This window comes from Indicator indicator, chromosome 33, assembly GCF_027791375.1.
Source record: "Indicator indicator isolate 239-I01 chromosome 33, UM_Iind_1.1, whole genome shotgun sequence".
In the NCBI taxonomy this organism is placed as follows: Eukaryota; Metazoa; Chordata; class Aves; order Piciformes; family Indicatoridae; genus Indicator; species Indicator indicator.
In genome coordinates, this window is record NC_072042.1 from 3,645,870 (window position 1) to 3,665,685 (window position 19,816).

At 49.7% G+C, this 19,816-nt stretch overlaps 2 protein-coding genes across 2 annotated transcripts; both read right to left on the reverse strand.

The window, feature by feature from the left end:
• Positions 1 to 88: 88 nt before the first annotated feature.
• On the reverse strand, positions 89 to 4,282 carry ADPRS (ADP-ribosylserine hydrolase). The gene is made up of 6 exons (XM_054395188.1): positions 4,057 to 4,282; positions 2,315 to 2,411; positions 1,314 to 1,521; positions 1,020 to 1,204; positions 849 to 949; positions 89 to 405 (listed from the first exon to the last, which is right to left on the reverse strand). Exons 1-6 carry the CDS (start codon positions 4,280 to 4,282, stop codon positions 89 to 91), a joined length of 1,134 nt encoding a protein of 377 aa, XP_054251163.1.
• A 537-nt stretch (positions 4,283 to 4,819) lies between these two features.
• TEKT2 (tektin 2) lies at positions 4,820 to 9,440 on the reverse strand. Its single transcript, XM_054395403.1, has 9 exons — positions 9,285 to 9,440; positions 8,598 to 8,723; positions 7,757 to 7,962; positions 7,313 to 7,456; positions 6,681 to 6,795; positions 6,233 to 6,340; positions 5,673 to 5,816; positions 5,365 to 5,444; positions 4,820 to 5,024 (listed from the first exon to the last, which is right to left on the reverse strand). Exons 1-9 carry the CDS (start codon positions 9,438 to 9,440, stop codon positions 4,820 to 4,822), a joined length of 1,284 nt encoding a protein of 427 aa, XP_054251378.1.
• Positions 9,441 to 19,816: the final 10,376 nt, after the last annotated feature.

Below are 19,816 nucleotides of genomic sequence, written 5' to 3' on the forward strand. Positions count from 1 at the left end.
ACTCTCTGCTCACAGCAGCAGGATCTCTCCCTTGGATCCACCACCTGATTTCTGGCCAGAATGGCAGAGGTGAGCACCTGCTTCACCCTCAGAGCCCGGCCTGCCCATGGCCTGAGAGCCTCTGGCAGTACAGTTCATGCAGGCTCTGTGCCATTTTCTGTGTCTCTTGAAAGGCTTCACAGCTCTGCTCCCAGCTTGGAGGGATCTGCTCCTCCCCATAATATGCCCCAGCGATGGCTCCTGCCATAGTAGCAATGGTGTCTGTGTCTCCACCCAGAGAGATGCAGTAGATGATGGTCCTCTGCAGGTTGCTGTAGTGATCAGGAATATCAGGGTCACCCTCCATGCAGCGCAGGAAGGAGTAAATGGCAGTGGGGACCGAGCGCAGGGCAGCGATGCCGTTGCCTGTTGACAAAACCAAACACCTTCAGTCCTGCAGGACCCAGCTGCAGCTGCCCAGCAACCTTCAGCACCAGTATCAGTGAGACCTCCCTCTAGTTCCCCAGTGCCACTCATCCAGGAGACCAGCTGCCAGCTCCACCAGCAGAGCTTGGCAACACACATCTACCTGTTCCCCTCCAACACGGCAGCCATTAAGACAAGAGGCTTCAGAGCACTAACAAATGTTATTCATGGTTTGTCCCAGCAAGAGAGGGTTTTTTTCCCCCCTATCAGCACAGAAAGGGAATCACTGGACTCAGCACTGCTGGCTGGTGGGCACAGGAAGCCTTTCCAGCACATTCCATGCTGAGAGGCAGCAGAAGCTGAAGGGGTGATCAGGGACAGGCTGGCTGAATCAGTCCTGCTCCCAGCTCCCTCCTAATCCTTGCAGTAAGAAAGGTGCTCACCTAATTCAAACAGCACATCTGCTGTGGGAACACTGCTGAGCTCCAAGAATTCCTTTATCTTCTTTAGACGCCTTGAAAAGGGTAAATCCTCAAATCCCAGCCTGGAAACAAAGAGCACAATGAGGAAGAGAGAATGGGAAGAGGGAGAGCAAGCTGGACACAGCCACTTACGCTCGGGCATCAGTAAGAGACTTATCATCTGCCTCCACATCTTCCATGTGGCTAATGAGCTGCTCCAGAAAGGTCTCCTTGCTGAGCTCTCCCTGCAGAGCCAGGTGCACAGCCAGGGCCTGCAGGATGGCCCCGTTGTAGCCCAAGGAGTTGGCATGGGTTAACTCTGCACTCAGCTTCGCAAACTGGGGATGGGAACACGTGGTTAGGATACCCCCCTGAGACCCCACCATGGGACCTGCCTGACAGCAGGCACTGAGGAGCCCAGGTACCCCAGGGAGCCAAGGATGGTACCTTCTTCACATCCTGGGTGTCAGAGTACACAAGAGAGATGCCTGCCACCCTCATGGCACCCCCATTGCCATAGGAGCCCTTCCCATTGAACTGGGCTCTTGCTGGTTCAAACACGTCACTGCACTTGGGGCTCAGGAGCTTCTTGAAGACATTGACAACAGCCATCCCATAGCCCCTGTTGGGCTCCTTCTTGTACTCCTCAGCAAACCTGGCACAGGCAGGAGAGAAAAAAACACAGGAAATAAGGGGATGTGTAAGTGAGGTTGTGTAAAGCTACTCAAAGTGAATTAGCAACACATGGGCAACCCAGTGACAGTCAGGGGCCAAGTGAGTCAGCTCTGTGGGGACTGAATCTGATTCCCAAAAACTGGTGTGAAAGAAGGGGAGGGTGGATAAACATCACCTCTCACAACCCACTTGTTTCCTTCTCAGCTTTGCCTTGAAATAGAAGCAAAACTGGAAGCATTTCCGTGGGTCACAACCACAAAGAAAGTCTTTTGTTCGAGTTCAGTGGAAGAGTTTTCTAAACAAATAAATGCTCTGCCTTAAGTGGAACCAAATGCTACCAGGGCTGGGGATTCAAAAAGGAAAGAGATCATAAACAAACCGAAGCTGACCTCACCAACATTCACTAACTGAATTAAGGGAAGAACAAACATAAATAGCAACAAATAAACGTGGAAGGCAAGGCTTCTAAATGCCCTAAGCATTAGCTTCCAGAAGGGTGAACAGCCACACAGGGATGCAGTCCAGAAGGTCCCACCCTGCTTCAGTCCAAGGCAGACTCTGAACACCACACTGAAGCTCACAGGACAGTGCAGAACACACAAGAAACAACAGCATTTGCCAGCACCTTGCTCATTATTTTTCTCCACAAACCAACAGTGACTTTGCCATAGCCCCTTCCACAGAAATTTACAGTGATTGCTTCATCTTTCAGAAGTTTTTGCCTCCATGAGAAACCACCAGCACCCTGCCTTGTAGCTGGCTTCAGCCCTTACCTCTTGGCCATATCAACTTCATCAAACTCCTTCTTGGCTAGCAGGGACTGCACCACTGACCTGCTCATGGCAGTGTCATCCGTGTATGAAAGTGTTTCTGAAAGGAGAAGGTCAGAACATAATGTGACCACCCAGGGACAAACTCTGCTCCTGTCCTTCTCCACTCTCAGCACTTCCCTACTCTCCAAGGCCTCGTTAGCTGTACAGCTGGAGTTAAAACACGACCAGAAGTTCCCCAGCACTTTCAGCTCATCACTGCCTGCAGAGTAACAGAGATGCACCCACAGCAAGCACAAGGCAGAATGAATTTCAGGATTAGTCAGAGCCACAAGAAAACACCTGATGTCCAGAGGTGCACATGGACAAGCAAGACAAGTCTCTGTCTCAAGAAGTTTACTGCATACACTGACAAGCAGAGAAGGCACAAGACTGACAGCATCAAATGCCATCAGCTGCTACTGGAAGGCTTTACAGGGCTTGCTGCACAGCTCAGAACCCCAACATGAATCCATCCTCTCTTACAAAGACTCAAATAACCATTTATGTCCTTCCCTTTATTTCTAGTACATCTATTCCTTGCTGACATTCCCCCATTCCCAGCACACCACACACCCCAGCTACACTCGAGCAAGGAGCAGCACAGGCTGAGCACAGCAAACCCCAGCTCCCTCCACATCAGAGGGATGTGCAGAGGAGCCAGCAACCACCCTGGGGTAGCCAGACACTGGGCACTGCTTCAGCAAGGCCATTCTCACCTAGGGGCAGGGGAGGCAAGCCCCACAGCACAGAAGCACATCCCAGGGCAGGGCTGAGTGTCCCAAACCCCACAGCACAGAATATCCTAGGGCAGGGCTGGGTGTCCCAAACCCCACAGCACAGAATATCCCAGGGCAGGGCTGGGTGTCCCAAACCCCACAGCACAGAATATCCCAGGGCAGGGCTGGGTGTCCCAAACCCCACAGCACAGAATATCCCAGGGCAGGGCTGAGTGTCCCAAACCCCACAGCACAGAATATCCCAGGGCAGGGCTGAGTGTCCCAAACCGCACAACACAGAATATCCCAGGGCAGGGCTGGGTGTCCCAAACTCCACAGCACAGAATATCCCAGGGCAGGGCTGAGTGTCCCAAACTCCACAGCACAGAATATCCCAGGGCAGGGCTGAGTGTCCCAAACCCAACAGCACAGAATATCCCAGGGCAGGGCTGGGTGTCCCAAGCCCCACAGCACAGAATATCCCAGGGCAGGGCTGAGTGTCCCAAACTCCACAGCACAGGAGCACATCCCAGGGCAGGGCTGGGTGTCCCAAACCCAACAGCACAGAATATCCCAGGGCAGGGCTGAGTTTCCCAAACCCCACAGCACAGAATATCCCAGGGCAGGGCTGGGTGTTCCAGACCCCACCCCCAGGGCAGGGCTGACTGTCCCAAACCCCACAGCACAGAATATCCCAGGGCAGGGCTGAGTGTCCCAAACCCCACAGCACAGAATATCCCAGGGCAGGGCTGGGTGTTCCAGACCCCACAGCTCAGGGCTATAGATGTGCCACGGGAGGTGCCTCAGGCTGAGGTGAGAGGCAGCACTGGGGGCACCCACGCCTCGGAGGAGCCTTGGGGTGCCGTATGCGTGGGTGAAAGCACCTCAAAGCCCTGTCTTGGGGGTGTTAGGAGCCAGGCCCGAGCTGGTGGCTTCGGGGAAAGGAAGATGTACTCCGGGTCCGACCCCAAGCGGATTCTCGCCCACCTCTGCGGGCGCTGCCGGCCGGGTCCCCCTCCTCAGGTGGCGATTCCAGGCCTTGGAGGAAATGCAGCAGATCGGGGAGTTTCACCACGCTCCTGCCTTCAAAGACGGCACCTAGACAGTCACCCAGCAACGCTCCAGCCAAACATCCCCGGAACCGGGAGAGCGCTGGCCGAGATCTCGCCGCTGCTCGCCCTGTCCCTGAGGGAGAACCCGCGGCCGCCGCCATTTCGCTCCACGCCGCTCCCCTCCGCGCCGCCAGGGGGCGGTGTTGGCGGCAGCTCCATCGCGCCGCTGCTGACACCGCCCCCTGGCGGCCTGGAGGAAAGCGGCTGAGATGTGAGCATCGGGGAAAAAAAAACCCTAAACCCTCCCGAATTCCAACCCAAATCTGAGATTAATCGAACAAATTTGAGTCGGTCCACCCACAAAGCAGATCTAGCTTGTCCCCACGATGACAAAGAGGCTTTTCAGAGCGCTGCCCTTGCATTTGTAACAGATTTAAAGCACTCAATTGGATTTAATCAGTACCACCCCACACATGAAAAATGCTTCCCAAATGCCTTTGGATTATTTTTTGGGGGGATAAATTCTTTATTTTTTAGGGAGTGCAAGAGGATATAAATATCATAGAAGGGGGCAGACACTTATATAAACTTAGAGGAGAATGGTATGATGCTAACAGGACACAGATGTCCACATTGCTTGCTACGGAACTGAGTCACTTGGTTGCTTTCTCCTCGTTGCACAACACTCCTCTACCACGTTAAGCCACCTCTAGTTGCTTGTCCTTCAGCTCACGGTTCGTGGTTCGGTTGAAAGTGTCAACCTCTGGCACAAATTTCTCAGCAGGAACCACAAGTTTTCTCCGGCTGTCCATGCACTTGTTGTCCAGTACTAAGGAATTGGCTTTGTAGCCAAGATCAGTCTGAATGCGATAAAGTTGCCTGTAAAGAGCATCCAAAGCATCCCTGGGAACAAGCAGAAGTGAGAAGACAGGTGAGAGGCTGACCTGCAGGGAAGCAGCTCCATGGAGAAGGACCTGAGTGTCCTGTTGGACAACAAGCTGCCCATGAGCCAGCAATGTGCCTTTGTGGCCAAGAAGGCAAATGGACTCTTGGGGTGTGTTCTGAAGAGTGTGACCAGCAGGTCAAGGGAGATTCTCCTTCTCTACTCTGCCCTGGTGAGGCCACATCTGGAGTACTGTGTCCAGTTCTGGGCTCCACAGTTCAGAAGAGAAGAAACTACTGGACAGAGTCCAGCAGAGGCTACGAAGATGCTGAGGGGACCAAAACATTTAGGGAGACTTACTGTGACTCTGCCAGCTTCTTCTTGAGCGCACGGATGGTCGCCTCCAGCTGGTGGACTTCATCTGTCAGCCCATACTGGGCCTGTGAGGTGGGAGGGAGAAGGTGACAGTTACCTGGCCTGGTTTAGAAAGGCCACAGCTCTCTTGTTCCCCTTTTAGCCCAGCTCTGACATTTATTTCCTCTCTTTGAGGATCCATTCTCAGGCCCTCAGTGGGTCTTCTCTAAAATGCATCCACATGTTTCAGATCCACACAAGCCCCCACCACAGCTGATGCCCCCCAGTCCCTCCTGGCAGGAGCATGCTGGCACCTGGTCCCTGCAGAGCTCCTCCTCAGGACGGTAGGTGCGGGTCTCCAGGCGGGTGTGTGCCACTTTCAGATCCTGTGCTTTGCGCCGAAGATCTTCCTCCAAGCGCCGGATGTCCTCCTCCAGCTCAGCAATTTCCTCAAGGGTCTAAGGATGAAGACACGTACAGGAATGACAGCCAGGGATACAGACTGGGAAACAGCCCCCAGGACATCTGTGGGCACTGGCAATGAGCTTTTGATGAGGGCTGGTGGGCTTCTGAGTACTGAACCTCTCTGCCCACAGATTGGGCTTTTCATGTGGTGCTGCTGGTTTATGGCCACAGCGGTTGAGAGCAGGAGTGAAACGAAAAGGCCCAAGCCTGGCACTGCTGCTGAGGAACACCAGAGCAGCACCTCTGATGGCAGAGGGAGGTAGGATGTTGTGGGGATCATACATGTGCCACTTAACAGCTCTCCTGTGGGAACCACGCTCAGGTCAAGGAGCCTGCCACATAACAAAGAGCCTTCTGGATTCAATTCCCACCCAAGGCTGTGGTTGATCACCAGAGAAGCAACATTTACGTTCTGCTCCTGCCACTTCAGCTCATCGTAGGCTCTCTCCATGTCCCTAATCCTCTTGCGAAAGGCAAACTCAGTGGCCACGCGCTGAGCCTCCAGTTCATTGTTTGTCTGCAGAGAGAACAGGCTCCAGTCACACACTTCTGGAAGGGGCTTCCCTCCCAGCTCTTGCCTGGGAGGTTGGGACAAGCCTCTGAGCAAACCCAGCTGGGTTCTGGCAGCCATCACATGTGTGCAGGTGTCACATTCCCCCGATCAAAAGGCAGGGGACGATGGACAGGGACATGTCTGCCAGGCTGCTGAGATGGCTGCAAGCTCCACAGCACAACCAAGCTCCTCTCTTAAACCTGGAGGGGCAGCTACTCTCAGAGCTCCCCTTTCCCTGGCACAGGATGTGCCAGTCCATCCTCCCACACTGCTGCAAAAGTTGCCAGCCAGAGAGCTGGTTCACCTGGGCAATGGTCAGCACTGCTGCCTCTCGGAGCTGGCTGGAGGCTTTCATTTCTGCCTCGGCATGCTCCTTGTTGTCTCGGCTGTGCTGTTCCCACTCACCAAGTGTAGTTGTCCTGTGAACAAATCAGCAGTTGAGAAAATAAAGCTGAGTGTTTGTAAGATGGTCCAAAAGGAGCCGCCTGCTGCAGGCCAAGAAGGTTTTGTGCAGCAGAAAACGACTGGGGAATTGGGGAGATCACATCCTGTCTCATCTCCTCACCACACCAGCTGCAGATGGCTACCCTGTGGCCCAACATCTGCTCAAACTGGGGACAGGGCCAAACCATGCTACAAAATGCCAAGCAAGTGAAAACATGCAGCAACTTCTCCATGAACTCTGCAAAGGCTGATACCATGAAACTTCCTGAGTGCCACCTCCAGCCAGGCACAAGGCAGGCAGGGCAGCTGGCTTCTCTTTTTGTGGGGACAACTTAGGTAACTCCCCAAAACCTGCAGCTTCCCAACTCAAGAGCCAGGACAAACCCCAGCAGCCAACTTCTCTTCTGAGCTCTTTCTCCCACACTGCACCCATCAAACCAGGATATGGCACTGGCGTGGATTTGGCCACACAAGGGCAGGCTCCTTCCTTACCCGCCTGGGATCCGTGTTGGGTTGACTTTGAAGGAGATGTTGGGAGAGTTCACGTTGAGGGACAAGCACACACGGTCGATTTCCAGGGCTTCCATCTTGTGCCGGTGGTCACAGCTCAGCCGCTGGCGAGCCTCCTGCAAGTGGCTGTGGAGAGCAGGGCTGGAGTCAGCAGGAGCAGGCAGAGGGGAGAGCTCACAGCTTCCAGTACTTTTTAGAGAGAGTGATGAGCTCCTGCCCTCCCAGTGACCTGGATCTCAGCTGGTGCAGCAGCACCCCTGCATCCCCACCTGCCTGGCTCCTCCCTCTGAGGCCATGACACATGAGGGATAAGGGCCTGGGACCTTTAACAACTCCAGGACACCAATTCATGAACTGAGGTTCCAACGAGGGACATGGAACTGTTTGGGCCAAGAGTCCAGCCCAAAGCTGTGTCATTCTCCTCACCAGAGCTGCTGGAAGGCTTCGGTCACTTTCTCCTGCAGTTCTCTCTTGGCTTTGTTGATCATCTTCACCTCCTTGTGCAGCTCCTCCTCCACAGGGTCTCTCACCACATCGATGGCACGGCGACTCTCCCGGAGCGTCAGGCACTCGATGGACACATCCAAAGACAAGTTCTTTGCCTGCAGGGCACGTTCTGCTGCCTCCTTCACCTGGAAGAAGCAACCAGTGTGTGTGGGGATCTCCTTTAGGGGTAGGAAGAAAGGAAGGAGAACCCACTCGAGCTCCTTGTTAACAGGGCCTCAAGCTGCCCATCTTTGCAGTTCTGAAACCTTTTGGCAAGTGTGCAGTGAAAAGTGGAAGAGCCAAACATATTAGTCCTTTCCATCTGCTCTTTGCATTGGGAGTCACACCTAGCTGGGGACTAATGACTGCAGGAGTAGCAAGCAGCCTCTGGGTTTAGTGCTGAAAGAGCAAGAGAGATATCCCTCTGCTATTAAAAATTAAACATTTCAAACAAATCTATTTAAAACCAAACAGTTTCAAATGATGGTGTTAACAGGTTTCTCATTATCCTTCAGAGCCCCCCAAAAAAAAACCCAACACAAAACCCACCCCTAATATGAGGATGCAATGCACAGCTCCCTCCAACAGCCTGGCACAGCCCAGAACACAACCGTTTGCTTTCCAGGAAAACATTTCCTCAGGTACAGATCTCAGAATACCTGTGCTAAGCCCCTCTGAACTCCATATGGACCTGCCCATCATAGAAGACAAGCCTCTATTATTTAACATGCCATGTGGAGAGCCTAAGTTGATTTCCAGCCATCTGTCTTCCCAAACATACTTTGGCTAAGGCATCGATTTCTGCATCTATGTCTGCGAGGCATTTGTCCAGCTTCTCCTTCCATCTGTTCACACTGCTGATACGATCAGCCAGCCGGGTTCGGTTGTCGTGCTCATCCCATTCCGTCTGGAATTAGAGGAGAAACACCATCACTCTGTTTTGAACTGCAGTTGTGAGCCTTGCTGAAACCTTTGCCTGTTTTCAGGGTTGACTGACGCACCCCCCGCCCACCTTCCAGGAGCAAGCACACACAGAACGCAAGTCACAATGGATACAAAAATCACACCCCAGGATTCTGTAACAGTACACCTGCACGGTTGCACAAGGGTTTATGGGATAGAAATGTACATACTAAGAAAGTTCTTTGGAAATAAAGTCTTCCCCTACTCCCTCATCTTCATAGATTTGTAGAATATTTTGGGTTAGAAAGGATGTTAAAGATCACAGAGTTCCAACCCCCCTGCCACAGCAGGGACACCTTTCACTAGCCCAGGTTGCTCAAGGCCTCATCCAACCTGGCCTTGAACACCTCCAGGGAGGGGCATCCAGGACTTCTCTGGGTAACCTGTTCCAGGGTCTCACCACCCTCACTGTAAAGAGCTTCTTCCTAAACCCATTCCCTCTTGTCTTATCGCTACAAGCCCTTGTAAAAAGCCCTCAGCCCCTGGGAGCAGGCAGCACACCCACCTGGCTGTTGGTTTCATTGCGGAGGGCCCTGGCTTCCTGCCGGACTTGGTGGGAAGCAGAGCGCTGGCGCTCAGCATCAGCTGAGATGAGATGGGAGTTGGTGTGCCAGTCTGGCACGGAGTAGCGCTGCCCTGGCTTCACGCTCAGCGTGGCCATCTCGCTGAAAAAAGGGAGCAGAAAGTTTTTGTTTATCTGTGGAAACACCCCACAAATGGAGGTGCATCCACAAACTGGAAGGCTGTTCAGGAGAAAAGATGCAGCAAGCTCTAGGCTGGCATCTCGCCCAAGGCAGACACATGTGCCCACACAACCAGGGAAGCACAAGGGATTGGAGCCTCCCTCTGCCCCTGGGCAAAGAGGAAAACCCTCTCCACCTGCCTCTCCCTGGGGAACAGTGCAGAGGCAAGGAGCTGCTCACTGCACCGTCTCCCACATGGTACTTCATGAGCTTGGACAAAACGGCTGATTGCATGACTGCAGCTTGTGTTACAGCTGCACAGGCTCGGTCCAGGGCTGCAGCTCCTGGGGACTCGAAGGCTTTGCAGGAGCAGTGTGGTTTGCAGTCATCCAGTGCTACCCCATCCTGACAGGAATTGTAGGGACCACACAACAGGATCAGAGCAGCACCCCAGAGTCCCACGGTCAGGGCAAGTTCTGGCGCAGAGTCCTTGTCCTCGATACACCCTCATGGCTGTACACCCCATGGCTGTCCCCCAGGCAGCTGAGGCACAGCACCTGGATCACACCAGGGAAGAGAAGCTGGGGAACTCTAAAAGGAAGGAAGCCTCCCCGCCGGGACTTCGGGCTGCAGGGCAGAGGAGCTCGACCCCTACGTTGAAACCAGCAGACCGTGAAGGGGCTCAGCCCCAGCCCGAAGGAAACCTCACCCTGAGCAGGGTGCCCCCGCTCCAACGTGCCCGGCCCTAGCCCCGTTCCCAGCTCCCAGTTCCTCGGGGCCAACGCTGCTGCTGGCACAGTCCCTTCCCCCTGCAGCACCGCTCCCGCTCCTTTCACCGCCGGGCCCTGGCCCAGGCCCGCCAGACGCCGGTTCCGCTCCTCTTCCCGCCCCGGCGGGCCCGGGCGCCGACCTCCGTTCCCTCAGCACCCGGTGCCCGTCCCCTCACCGCTCCCGCCCCGCCTCTGGCCGCCGCCGCCGCTCGGTTGCGCGGTGCGCGCAGGGCCGTTGCCAGGAGGCACCGGCGGGGGCGGTTGGGGCCAACACAGGACACGACACCCGACCCCCCATCGGCTCTCCACCGGGGGTCCTTGGCCCCGGGCTGTGGAGTTGATGAACAAACGGAGGCAAAGCGATACCAAACGCAGGCGTTAATAATAAAAATCCCACAAAAATCACCAATAAACCCAGCGGGGAGCAGGCTGGGGGGATGTGTCCCAAGATCGAGTGTTGCCACACCAGCATCACAACGGCTTTCTGTCCTGGACACGATGGCACCCACAGGGAGCATCGGTGTCACTCACAACAGCTCTAGTTCTGCGTGCATCATGATTTAAATCACTGACCTGAGCACATCGATAAGTTCTCCCCTTTTAAAAATTATTATTATTATTAAAAAAACCCCAATTATTAAAGCACGTTAAAACCAGACAGAAAAGGTTGGAATTAAAATCATTTTCTGGCAGCCCCAACCATGTACCTCTTCCAGATGCCCCCCAGCTCCCACCCACCACCGCTCAACACCTCCATCTCCCATCTGCTCCCGTGGGGCATGGCTTTTTTTTTGGGGGTGGGGTGGGGTGGTAAATTAAATAAAACATCACATCTGCATTTCAAAAAAAAATTTATTTTTTTTCAAATGAATACGGTTGGTTTACAATACACCCAGCTTGATGGTATCTAAAGCCAGTAGAGATCTGATGACTGTCGTGTACTATACACAGTCGTACAGAAGGTTACAGATGCCTACAAGAGGGAAGGAACAGTGAAAGAAGTTGACATTTTACTGTGCTGGAAAGAAAGCAACTCTTGCAACAGGTAGAAAATTTTGGCAAGAACAATTTGTCTGGAAAGGGAGAAGGGGCAGAGGACACCGCTTCTGCTTAGCAAGTACATCTCAAAACACACCACACATGGTTTCCCCTCCCACCCCACATGGTTGCAGCCCACATCCGCAATACAAAGAGGCACACATGGTCAAGATGGTTAAGTAAAAATAAAGGCTTTTACCAGTTTGTTTGCCATCCATCTACGATCTGTTTGTGCAATGTCTCGAGTCACAGCTCTGCTTCACTCTTGAAACAATTCCCTTTTGCTTTGGAAACTCCCCCCCAATACCTTCATGGTGGGAACACACATTCGGGTTCCTGCTTAAGCAATGGGAACACCAAAAGAAGGGGAGCAGTTACCAGCACATGAGAAAGAGCAGGTAGGAGGGAACCTCAATCCACCAGACTGGTTTATTAAGAGTTTTATTGTGAAAAAGAATCCCAAAGAGCACAATACGGTGGGGTTCTTATTTCAATTTAAACATATGGTAATTAATGTATATGCACAACACTACCTCCAGTAGGCTCCTGAACCAACACAGCTTGATCACTACCAGTGTCCATGGCACACACAATGCCACCAGAGCCACCTTCTCCTCGAGATAATACCCACACTCATCACAGAATGCTACCAAGTACTGTGAAAGATTTAAATACCTGCTGATAATGATCTCATCTATGATCAGACACCTCCAGGCCACATCACCAGCCTAGGTTTTTTTTTCCCCACACGAGACCCAACATGATTTATCCACCAACAGGCTACCTGGGGACACTTGACTGTTCACACCATGGGAAGAGACATGAATAAAACAGCCAGGAGGAACCCTGTGAGCACAAAGTGCCTCACCCAGCCTGTGAAAGGCAACATCCACACACCAGTGTCCCTGGTCATGGCAGGAGGGGCTGGCCAATGGGTCTGTGAAAGCAACATTTTGGACCACAAACTGGTCCTGCCAACCCTATTGCTATTGCTGAACCTGGCTGTTCCAAGCTGCCTGCAAAACAGACATAAAAATGCAACCTTCTAGAAGCAGGTTTCCCTACAGGAAAACAACATCGAGTTGCCTCATGGTGAGATTCAACACTGAAAACTGTAGAAATGAGACCACTTTGATGAAAAATAGAAATCAAGTCCAGAGAATACTAAAACCTACAGCCACAGGAGGAAAGTGATGTACAAAACCGTGGACCCCAAAGAAGCTTTCTTCACCTCAAAGTTGCCAGAAAGCAAACTTCATGTCTAGCAGGCTTCCTCTCAGACAGTTTTTTTGGAGGGGTTTTCCTCCCCAGTTCAGGAGCCCTGCTCAAGTTTCTGCTCTGCTGGCACACACCATTAGGTTCAAAAACTTCCAAAGGGTCTTTACGCTGAGCACTGCTCCAGTGGGTAGCACTTCGCTGTACGTCTGAGTGAACACTAACTGGCAAGACAGGGATTTTTCTATCAAAGGAACTGCTTTTGAATATGTTTAAGGGATTTGCAAGTGTAAGCATAATAAAAGTTTATTAGTAACTATTTTAATAGCTTATTTTTGCACACCTGTACTTAAAATGGGCTGTGGACCCATGATTTATGGGCTAGCGTAGCCCTGAACTCAACACACAGTCACATTTTTCTCTGTTGCTAGATAGTATTACAGTAGGTATTAATTTTCCAACTGCCAAATGTGTTTAGAAGACCTACATGGTCCTCAGCAATGAAAAAAAAAAAAACAACAACTAACCCCTTTCATTTAAATAAACTTGCCCTCCGACAGTCTGTTTTGCAATAAATGGATTACCTTAAAAGAATGCAACAGGTAAACATCATGGGACCAGCCCCAACAGCTTTCCTTGGGCAGAGCTGGGATGAGGTGCAAGTGAAGAGCAGGGGCTCATGGCAGACAGGCTGCAGAGCTGTATTAAGTGGAGATGCAAACATGCAAGGAGGTGCACAGGTTTGTCAGCACTTCCACAGTGTGCTTCACCCACCCAGCAGCTGGCTCTCATAAGGCGATGTGAATCATCACAAACATTTGCTAGATGGGGTGAAAAAGGAGGCAGAATCAAGTAGCCAAGGTCAGAGAGGGAACCCATTTCAGAGCCAGCAGTGAGACCAGAGTTCCTGGCTGGATGATTCTTCAGTATCTCAAAACTGCACAAAATACAACCTGAGAAACTTTCCCACCGCAGTCTGAAAATCCACTTTTTTTGGCAGTTTTAAGGCCAAACTAGCCCCTAAGGACACAGCTGCCTACTTCTGCACAGCACACAGCCTACAACAGCCTTCACCCAACCACTACCTTGATACCAGAGCGCAGGGAAGATCTCTTCCCTGGTACCACTCTGCTGACTCCTTCCATATCCAAGAGACTGCACAATCTTGTATGCAGACATCACCCCCCCTTGGCTGCTGGCAAACAGGTTCTTGAGGCATCATCAGTGATGCTTCATCCTCACTTCCACATTCTCACTGAACCAGAGCTCTGCACTGCTCCCCAACATTCACTGAACAACATTCTTCATCTCCTTACAGCCACCCAACAGGGCAGGGGGGAAGAAGCAACGGAGTGTATGGAAAGCTGCAGGAGCACAGCACACAGTGAAGACATCACTGGACAGGCAACATTCAAATAAAGGCAGAATTAATGATTCTCATTAGACAGAGAAATAGAAGCAAGGTTAAATTCATTAAAAAACCTGCAAGTCTCCCAGGAAGTTTATTTGATGCCATTAACTCTCCAGAAACACTATTTTAAAAGCTTCTCCTCTCTGATTAGTTCTAGTTCACAAATAATTCAGGGCTCGCTTGAAGTAATTCAACACAAAACCAACTCCATTCTGACCAAGGACTTCAAAGCCTTAATAAACAACTCAACAAAACCACTAACCATATCACCAATGCAAACACCAGTTTGCCAGCTCTGTTCCTGATCAGAAAAAGGCACATGCTTGCTCTCAATGAGTTCAAGTCTGACACAAACAGTTCAGGACACCTAAGCTAATGTCTGACGTTTCTCATCAAGCTCCCTGAAGGGCTTGAACTGACCATGGCTTACCTGGCACCCACCCAACTCACTCCACTCCCAAACCAGACCTTTATTTCCACAGGCAATTGCTTTCATCACCATGGCATTCCCACCACCCCTCACATCCAGAGCTGATTTACCTTCCACACAGCTCAATGTGGCTCATTCTATAGGCAGCAGAGGGAGAGTGATCCTGCCTAAGGGAACAGGGAGGTAGGTAAGAGCTGAGGAAGAGCAGAGCAACTGTAGTGCTACAACAAAATTAACTCTACAACTGCCTGCTGCTGTTCTTCTTGGTAGCCAGGCACACTTCAACGTGGGCTGTGTGAAAACTGCAACCAGCAATCTCTTGGAGCATCTGTGTTTGATGGAGGGCTCAGATATTGCTCACAAACCCCCTTGGCTCCATTGTTTCAAATAGCACCGATCTACTTGAACTTGCAGCTGTTTGACCAAGTAAGGTAGCTTCAAGGTTTTAAAACAAAACCTTTAAAACAAAACAGTTTGTTACAGGTCCGTTTGGGAGGTGAACAGGCACGCTGAAAAGACAGGAAAACGCTTCCCCCCTCATGCATCAGTTTCTGAAGTAGTCATGGGGAGGTCTTTTTGGGTAGGATGTGGATACAGGTTCACGAGGCTCTAGCAGCACGAGAGTTTTTTTATCAGCATATTCAGCTTTTTCAGCTTGAAGACAAGTTTCTTCCTTCTGTTTTTTTAGAGCTTTCTCCTATGGGTTTAGCAGCCCAGACACCACTTCTCCTCCTCCTAAAACACAGCTGGGTCAATTCAGCTTTAGGATTAATCCCAGCACAATTCATTCTGAGCGGCATCCATTAGAGCGAATCCTGAAACTGTCAGGAAGGAGGAGGAGGAGGAATCCAAAACTCTCCATGTCTGTTTTTTGGTTTATTGGTTTTTTTTGGTGATGTTTGTATTTTGTCCTTTGAAGACTTAAGAGCCTACATCTTCAGTGGTTTATTAGCTTGTATTTAAGTCAGATCACACACCCTCCAAGGAATGCAAACAACACACAGCACATTTCTGCTGTAATTCACCCACGACTGCCTCAGCTCATCATCACCACTGCAAGACTTCTAGGAAGAGATCTGTGCCCAACAAACCAACATCCTCAGCTACGGGTTCAGTTCGTTTCTTTTGGTAGAAGAGGAGGCAGCAACTTCCTTCAGAGTCTCAACAGCTTCAGTATTAGCTAAATACAGATTGAAAATGAACTGGGAAGATGGAAAGTATTGCTGCAAACAAGCTGATGGTACAAGATTTTTGGCCCTTTTTGGTCTACAAGGTAAAAATGCTGACTATTAAAAGGAACAGAAGACAGTTTTGGCTCAGATTTAGACTGAAAACAAGCTCTCTAAATCCTAGCCTAGGAACATTAAGAAACTAGGAATAAAAAAACATTTCACGTTGTTGCAAGCTTAGATACCAATAAAGTGGCATTGATAAGAAAGTTGGTAATAAACTACCAGAGACATCAATTCACTTTAAATTGGATCAGAAGCAGCTACACAGCAAAAGTTCCTTGACTCAGTCTCCACGGGCAGCCTGAGTGCTGAATTAATCCAACAGCATCCCTTCCAAACACAGAGGGGTGGGCAGCTCCAGACAGGGTCCCTGCCCCACTGGGGGTACCCTCAAGAGTTTGCTGATTGTGTCCAAATGAATGGGTTTTGGAAAGCTCTGCTTGCTCCCAGAAAAGGTCTGGACAGGAGCCTATCTATTCCTGCAAAGACACCACCTGCAATTCAAGTGGGAGTTTTGCACTTAAGCTCCTGTTATTCCAAAATATCCTGACTGACATGAAGTTATTCCACATCTTCAATGCCCAACGCTGTATGGACAGCAGCAAAACGAACACACATCAGTTTGAAAGAAACAAGGTACCAGGTAAAGCAGTCTGTGCCTGCTGAGCTGTTTCAGTCAGTCAGTCTCCTCTCAAAGGTGATTAGGTAGGGCTGACTTTGGAGGAGAACCCCAAAACATTCAGAAACTTCTCCCACCCCATTAAAAAATAAGTGTTAAAAGCAACATACAGACCAGACACACAGAGCTATGAGCTGCACACAGATCACTGATAAATATACAGAAACACCACGATAAGGGACAAGGTTCACCAAAGAAAAAATGTCCTACAACTGCTATTAAGACCTTTACAAAACTGAAAGTGTGGATTTTTTTTTTTTTTTGCAGGCATGTGCAAGCACATTACAGTGTAATCAAAGCAGAACTTTGCTATTATTATTACTTTATGCAGCATTACAAGGTTACTGAGGTGCAGTGTTTAATAGCCTAGTCTACAGCTTTTCCTGACCAGAGGAATGCTCACCAAACCCACCATGGACCCTCTCCAACTCCTGGAGCAGGGCAGCATCCCCTACCCCACCAAGCTGCACCTATCCAGAGTTATCAAAGCTCCCAGTCTGGAATGACAAATCCCACTGACACAGGCACATCCCTCCTTCAGCAACAGAAGCCACCTGAGGTCAGTTCCCAGCAGGACTGGCCAGCTCCTAACCTTCAGACAGCTTTCAGTTTGTCTACTTCATCTATGGGAGCTTGCTACACCCCAGAGATGACATCCTTCAGTTCAGTAGCTATGGATTCCCTTTCAGCACTCATTCCATCACCCCAAGACTCCTGTTGTTTCTCCTACACCTCCCCCCTACAACCCCCCTCAATGTGAAAGGGTAAATTGCATTGACTAAATCCAAGCCAGTCCTAGCCTACCAGCTGCATTTGGTGATCACTCCTCAACACCTCTCCCTCCAAATGGAAACACCTTCCTCATTATTCTTGGTCCTGACTCAGAGAAGCTGATGCTTGAAAGTACCTGAAAGATACCATCAAACACTTGGCATTTTCAATAGTTTATCTTAAATTTTCAGCCACGTACAACTGGAAAATAAAAATCTACAGCACCATCTTCTAAAAAGGCACTTTCTGAGGACAGTCTTGCTTAAAAATAAAAAATAAAAGTCACTCCAAGTTTTCAACAGTGGAACTGATTTGTTTTGAAAGGACCCTTTGTTAACTACCCGTGTTAGGTGAGGGGGCACCTCAGACAAGACCTGAAAGGCCAGGGCAAGTAGGATGGGAAGCAGATGGGAGTCTCCCATCCACACCTTTGTCTCTGTCAAACGGACATTTCAGCATTTTCCCTCGCCAGCCTCTCCTCTGTGATTCCTTCCCCTCCACGTGCACCTTTGTCTACTGAGGGACTATCTGGTTTTTGGTTTAGTGTCATAGAGATCAGGATTCTTGAGACTCTGCTAGGGAGGTAAAATACAGGATCCTGTACCCATTGCATTCAAACCTCAGCTACTGCAAGTAAAAAATCTTCTACTAGCAGGAAGCCCTCTGTTAGCTCAACTCTAACCACTGCCTGCTCAGGTTTTACAAAAGCATGAGGGAACTGGCTAAGTGAAGTTCTACATAACACGTGCTGAAACAAAAACCATATCCTGACACCCAGCATCAACCTAAAGTGCCATCTTTGGGTAGAACATATGGACAGGAATCATTCCCTTTGACATCCTCATGGGTTTCTTCCCTAGATCCAACCAACCTGCCCGTAGCAGCCACCAAAATTCCCCAGGACTGAAGGGACAGAGAATTTGCCTGATGTGACCAGAGACTATGAAGGCCACTTAGAAATAGCAACCTCTAAAAACTGGATTTATAGCTTCAATACAATCTGAGCTTTTGATTCCTTGGTTACAAAAAGTGCTCCGAGCAAGGTTCTAAACCCTCAGTTCACAAAACATGGAAAATACCAAAAAGAGGACAAAATATGAAGTGTTAACAAAAACAAACAAAAGGCCTCAAGCTTTTTTTACGTCTAGGCTGAGCTTGGAATTTCATCAGAGTGGACTTCAGGACTAGTAGAAAACCAGTATTTGCAGCTGGAATTTGTATAGAAGATGACTATCTGGTGTCTTACGTTGATCACTTTAAGGACAAAACTTTATACATGAAGAAGGGACAGTTTAGGAGCAAAAGCATCTTGAAATCATTTGGTTGACAACTTCCAGAAACCCATTTTACTCCTGAAAACCATTTCTGTGGCTGAGCTTCCGAAAGGATGCCAGACTGAAGCCTATAAAAATAACTGTTGGCTGCATTTAACCAGATCCCACACTGACCAGTAACACAGCGATCCTGAGTAAAATGCCCACGGCTGAAGTGCCCTACAAAGAAAAATCTGCTACTTACAGTGCAGTCAGTCACTCTGGCAGCAGATGTTGCAATGCCTCAACTACAAAAGGTTCTAACTTCTCTCCAAACCTGGATCTAGGAGTTGCCAGGTTTCAAGAAGGCTTTCGGCTGGGGCTGGGAGCAGCCCCGGGAGCAGCTCCGGCTGCTGGCACCGAAGCAGGGCTGCAGCTGCAGGTCTCTGCGGCTGCTACTGGACAGCTGCTCCTTGCCCAGCCCTGTGTGTGTGCTCCCACCACAGGAGCAATTAGTGGCACTTGTTAATTACAAGCGAGGTCTTGATGAAGTCAACTGGTACAGCGGCTTGGGAGACAGGAACTGTTTTCCTAGGCAGGCATAAAACAAGAGGCCAGCAGATCTGCGCAGGCAGCAGGAGTGCCAGCCTTTGCCCACGTCCCTCTTTGGACTATACACAGCCAGCTCCCAACAGAAAGGTGGGGGGAGGGATCTGGTATGCCAAGATTTCCCCAAACAGCACATAAAATTTGAGAGATTATTATTATTATTATTAACTTTTTCTCTCTTTTTTTTTTCTCTTTTTTTCTTTTTTTTTTTTAAAGGAGAGCAGGTACAAAAATAAAAGAAATCCATATACTCTGAAAATAGACTGGAAACTGCCACCACGGATGAGGTACCACTTAATCCCAACCCCTCCCCCCGCAAAAAACCTGCAAACATCAAAATATATGTTTTTAAACAAAAGGAAGAATATCTGGCTATTTAATCTCCATTAAAATGACAGCACCCTTTGTTAACGACTTGATATTTCACACCATTAATTCTCTTTTGAAGGAGGGAAAAAAAAAGAAAAAGAAAAAAGAAAAGGAAAAAAAAAAGAAAACTAGATATCTAACTAACCTTGATTCCTTGCTTATATCCTCATTCCTTAGTGCAGTAATTGTCCATCTCCTTTTAAATAAATATAGCAGCTACAGCATCATCACCGTGTGGCCCTCACAACTCGAAATACAAAGAAGTAATCGGCACTTGACGTAGAGAATTTGCAAAACAACCAAGAGGAGAGATTAAAACATCCAAATACTCTTCACATGAAAACCAGGTTTGTTTCTTTAAAAAAAAAAAAAAGAAAAAGGCAGCTTGACAAGGAATTCACTTTTCCCAAGGAAGTTTCTTTCATTTATTTATTCATTTGTTTGTTTATTTTTTGGGTGCGAAGCTTCTCGAAGCAGTCGCTGAGCGTGGGCAGGGTGAGAAGCGTAGCGTGGGAAGGGAGTGTTAAAGGAGGTTTAAAAGAAAAAAAAAGGAATTTTTCAGCTAAACGCCAGAAAT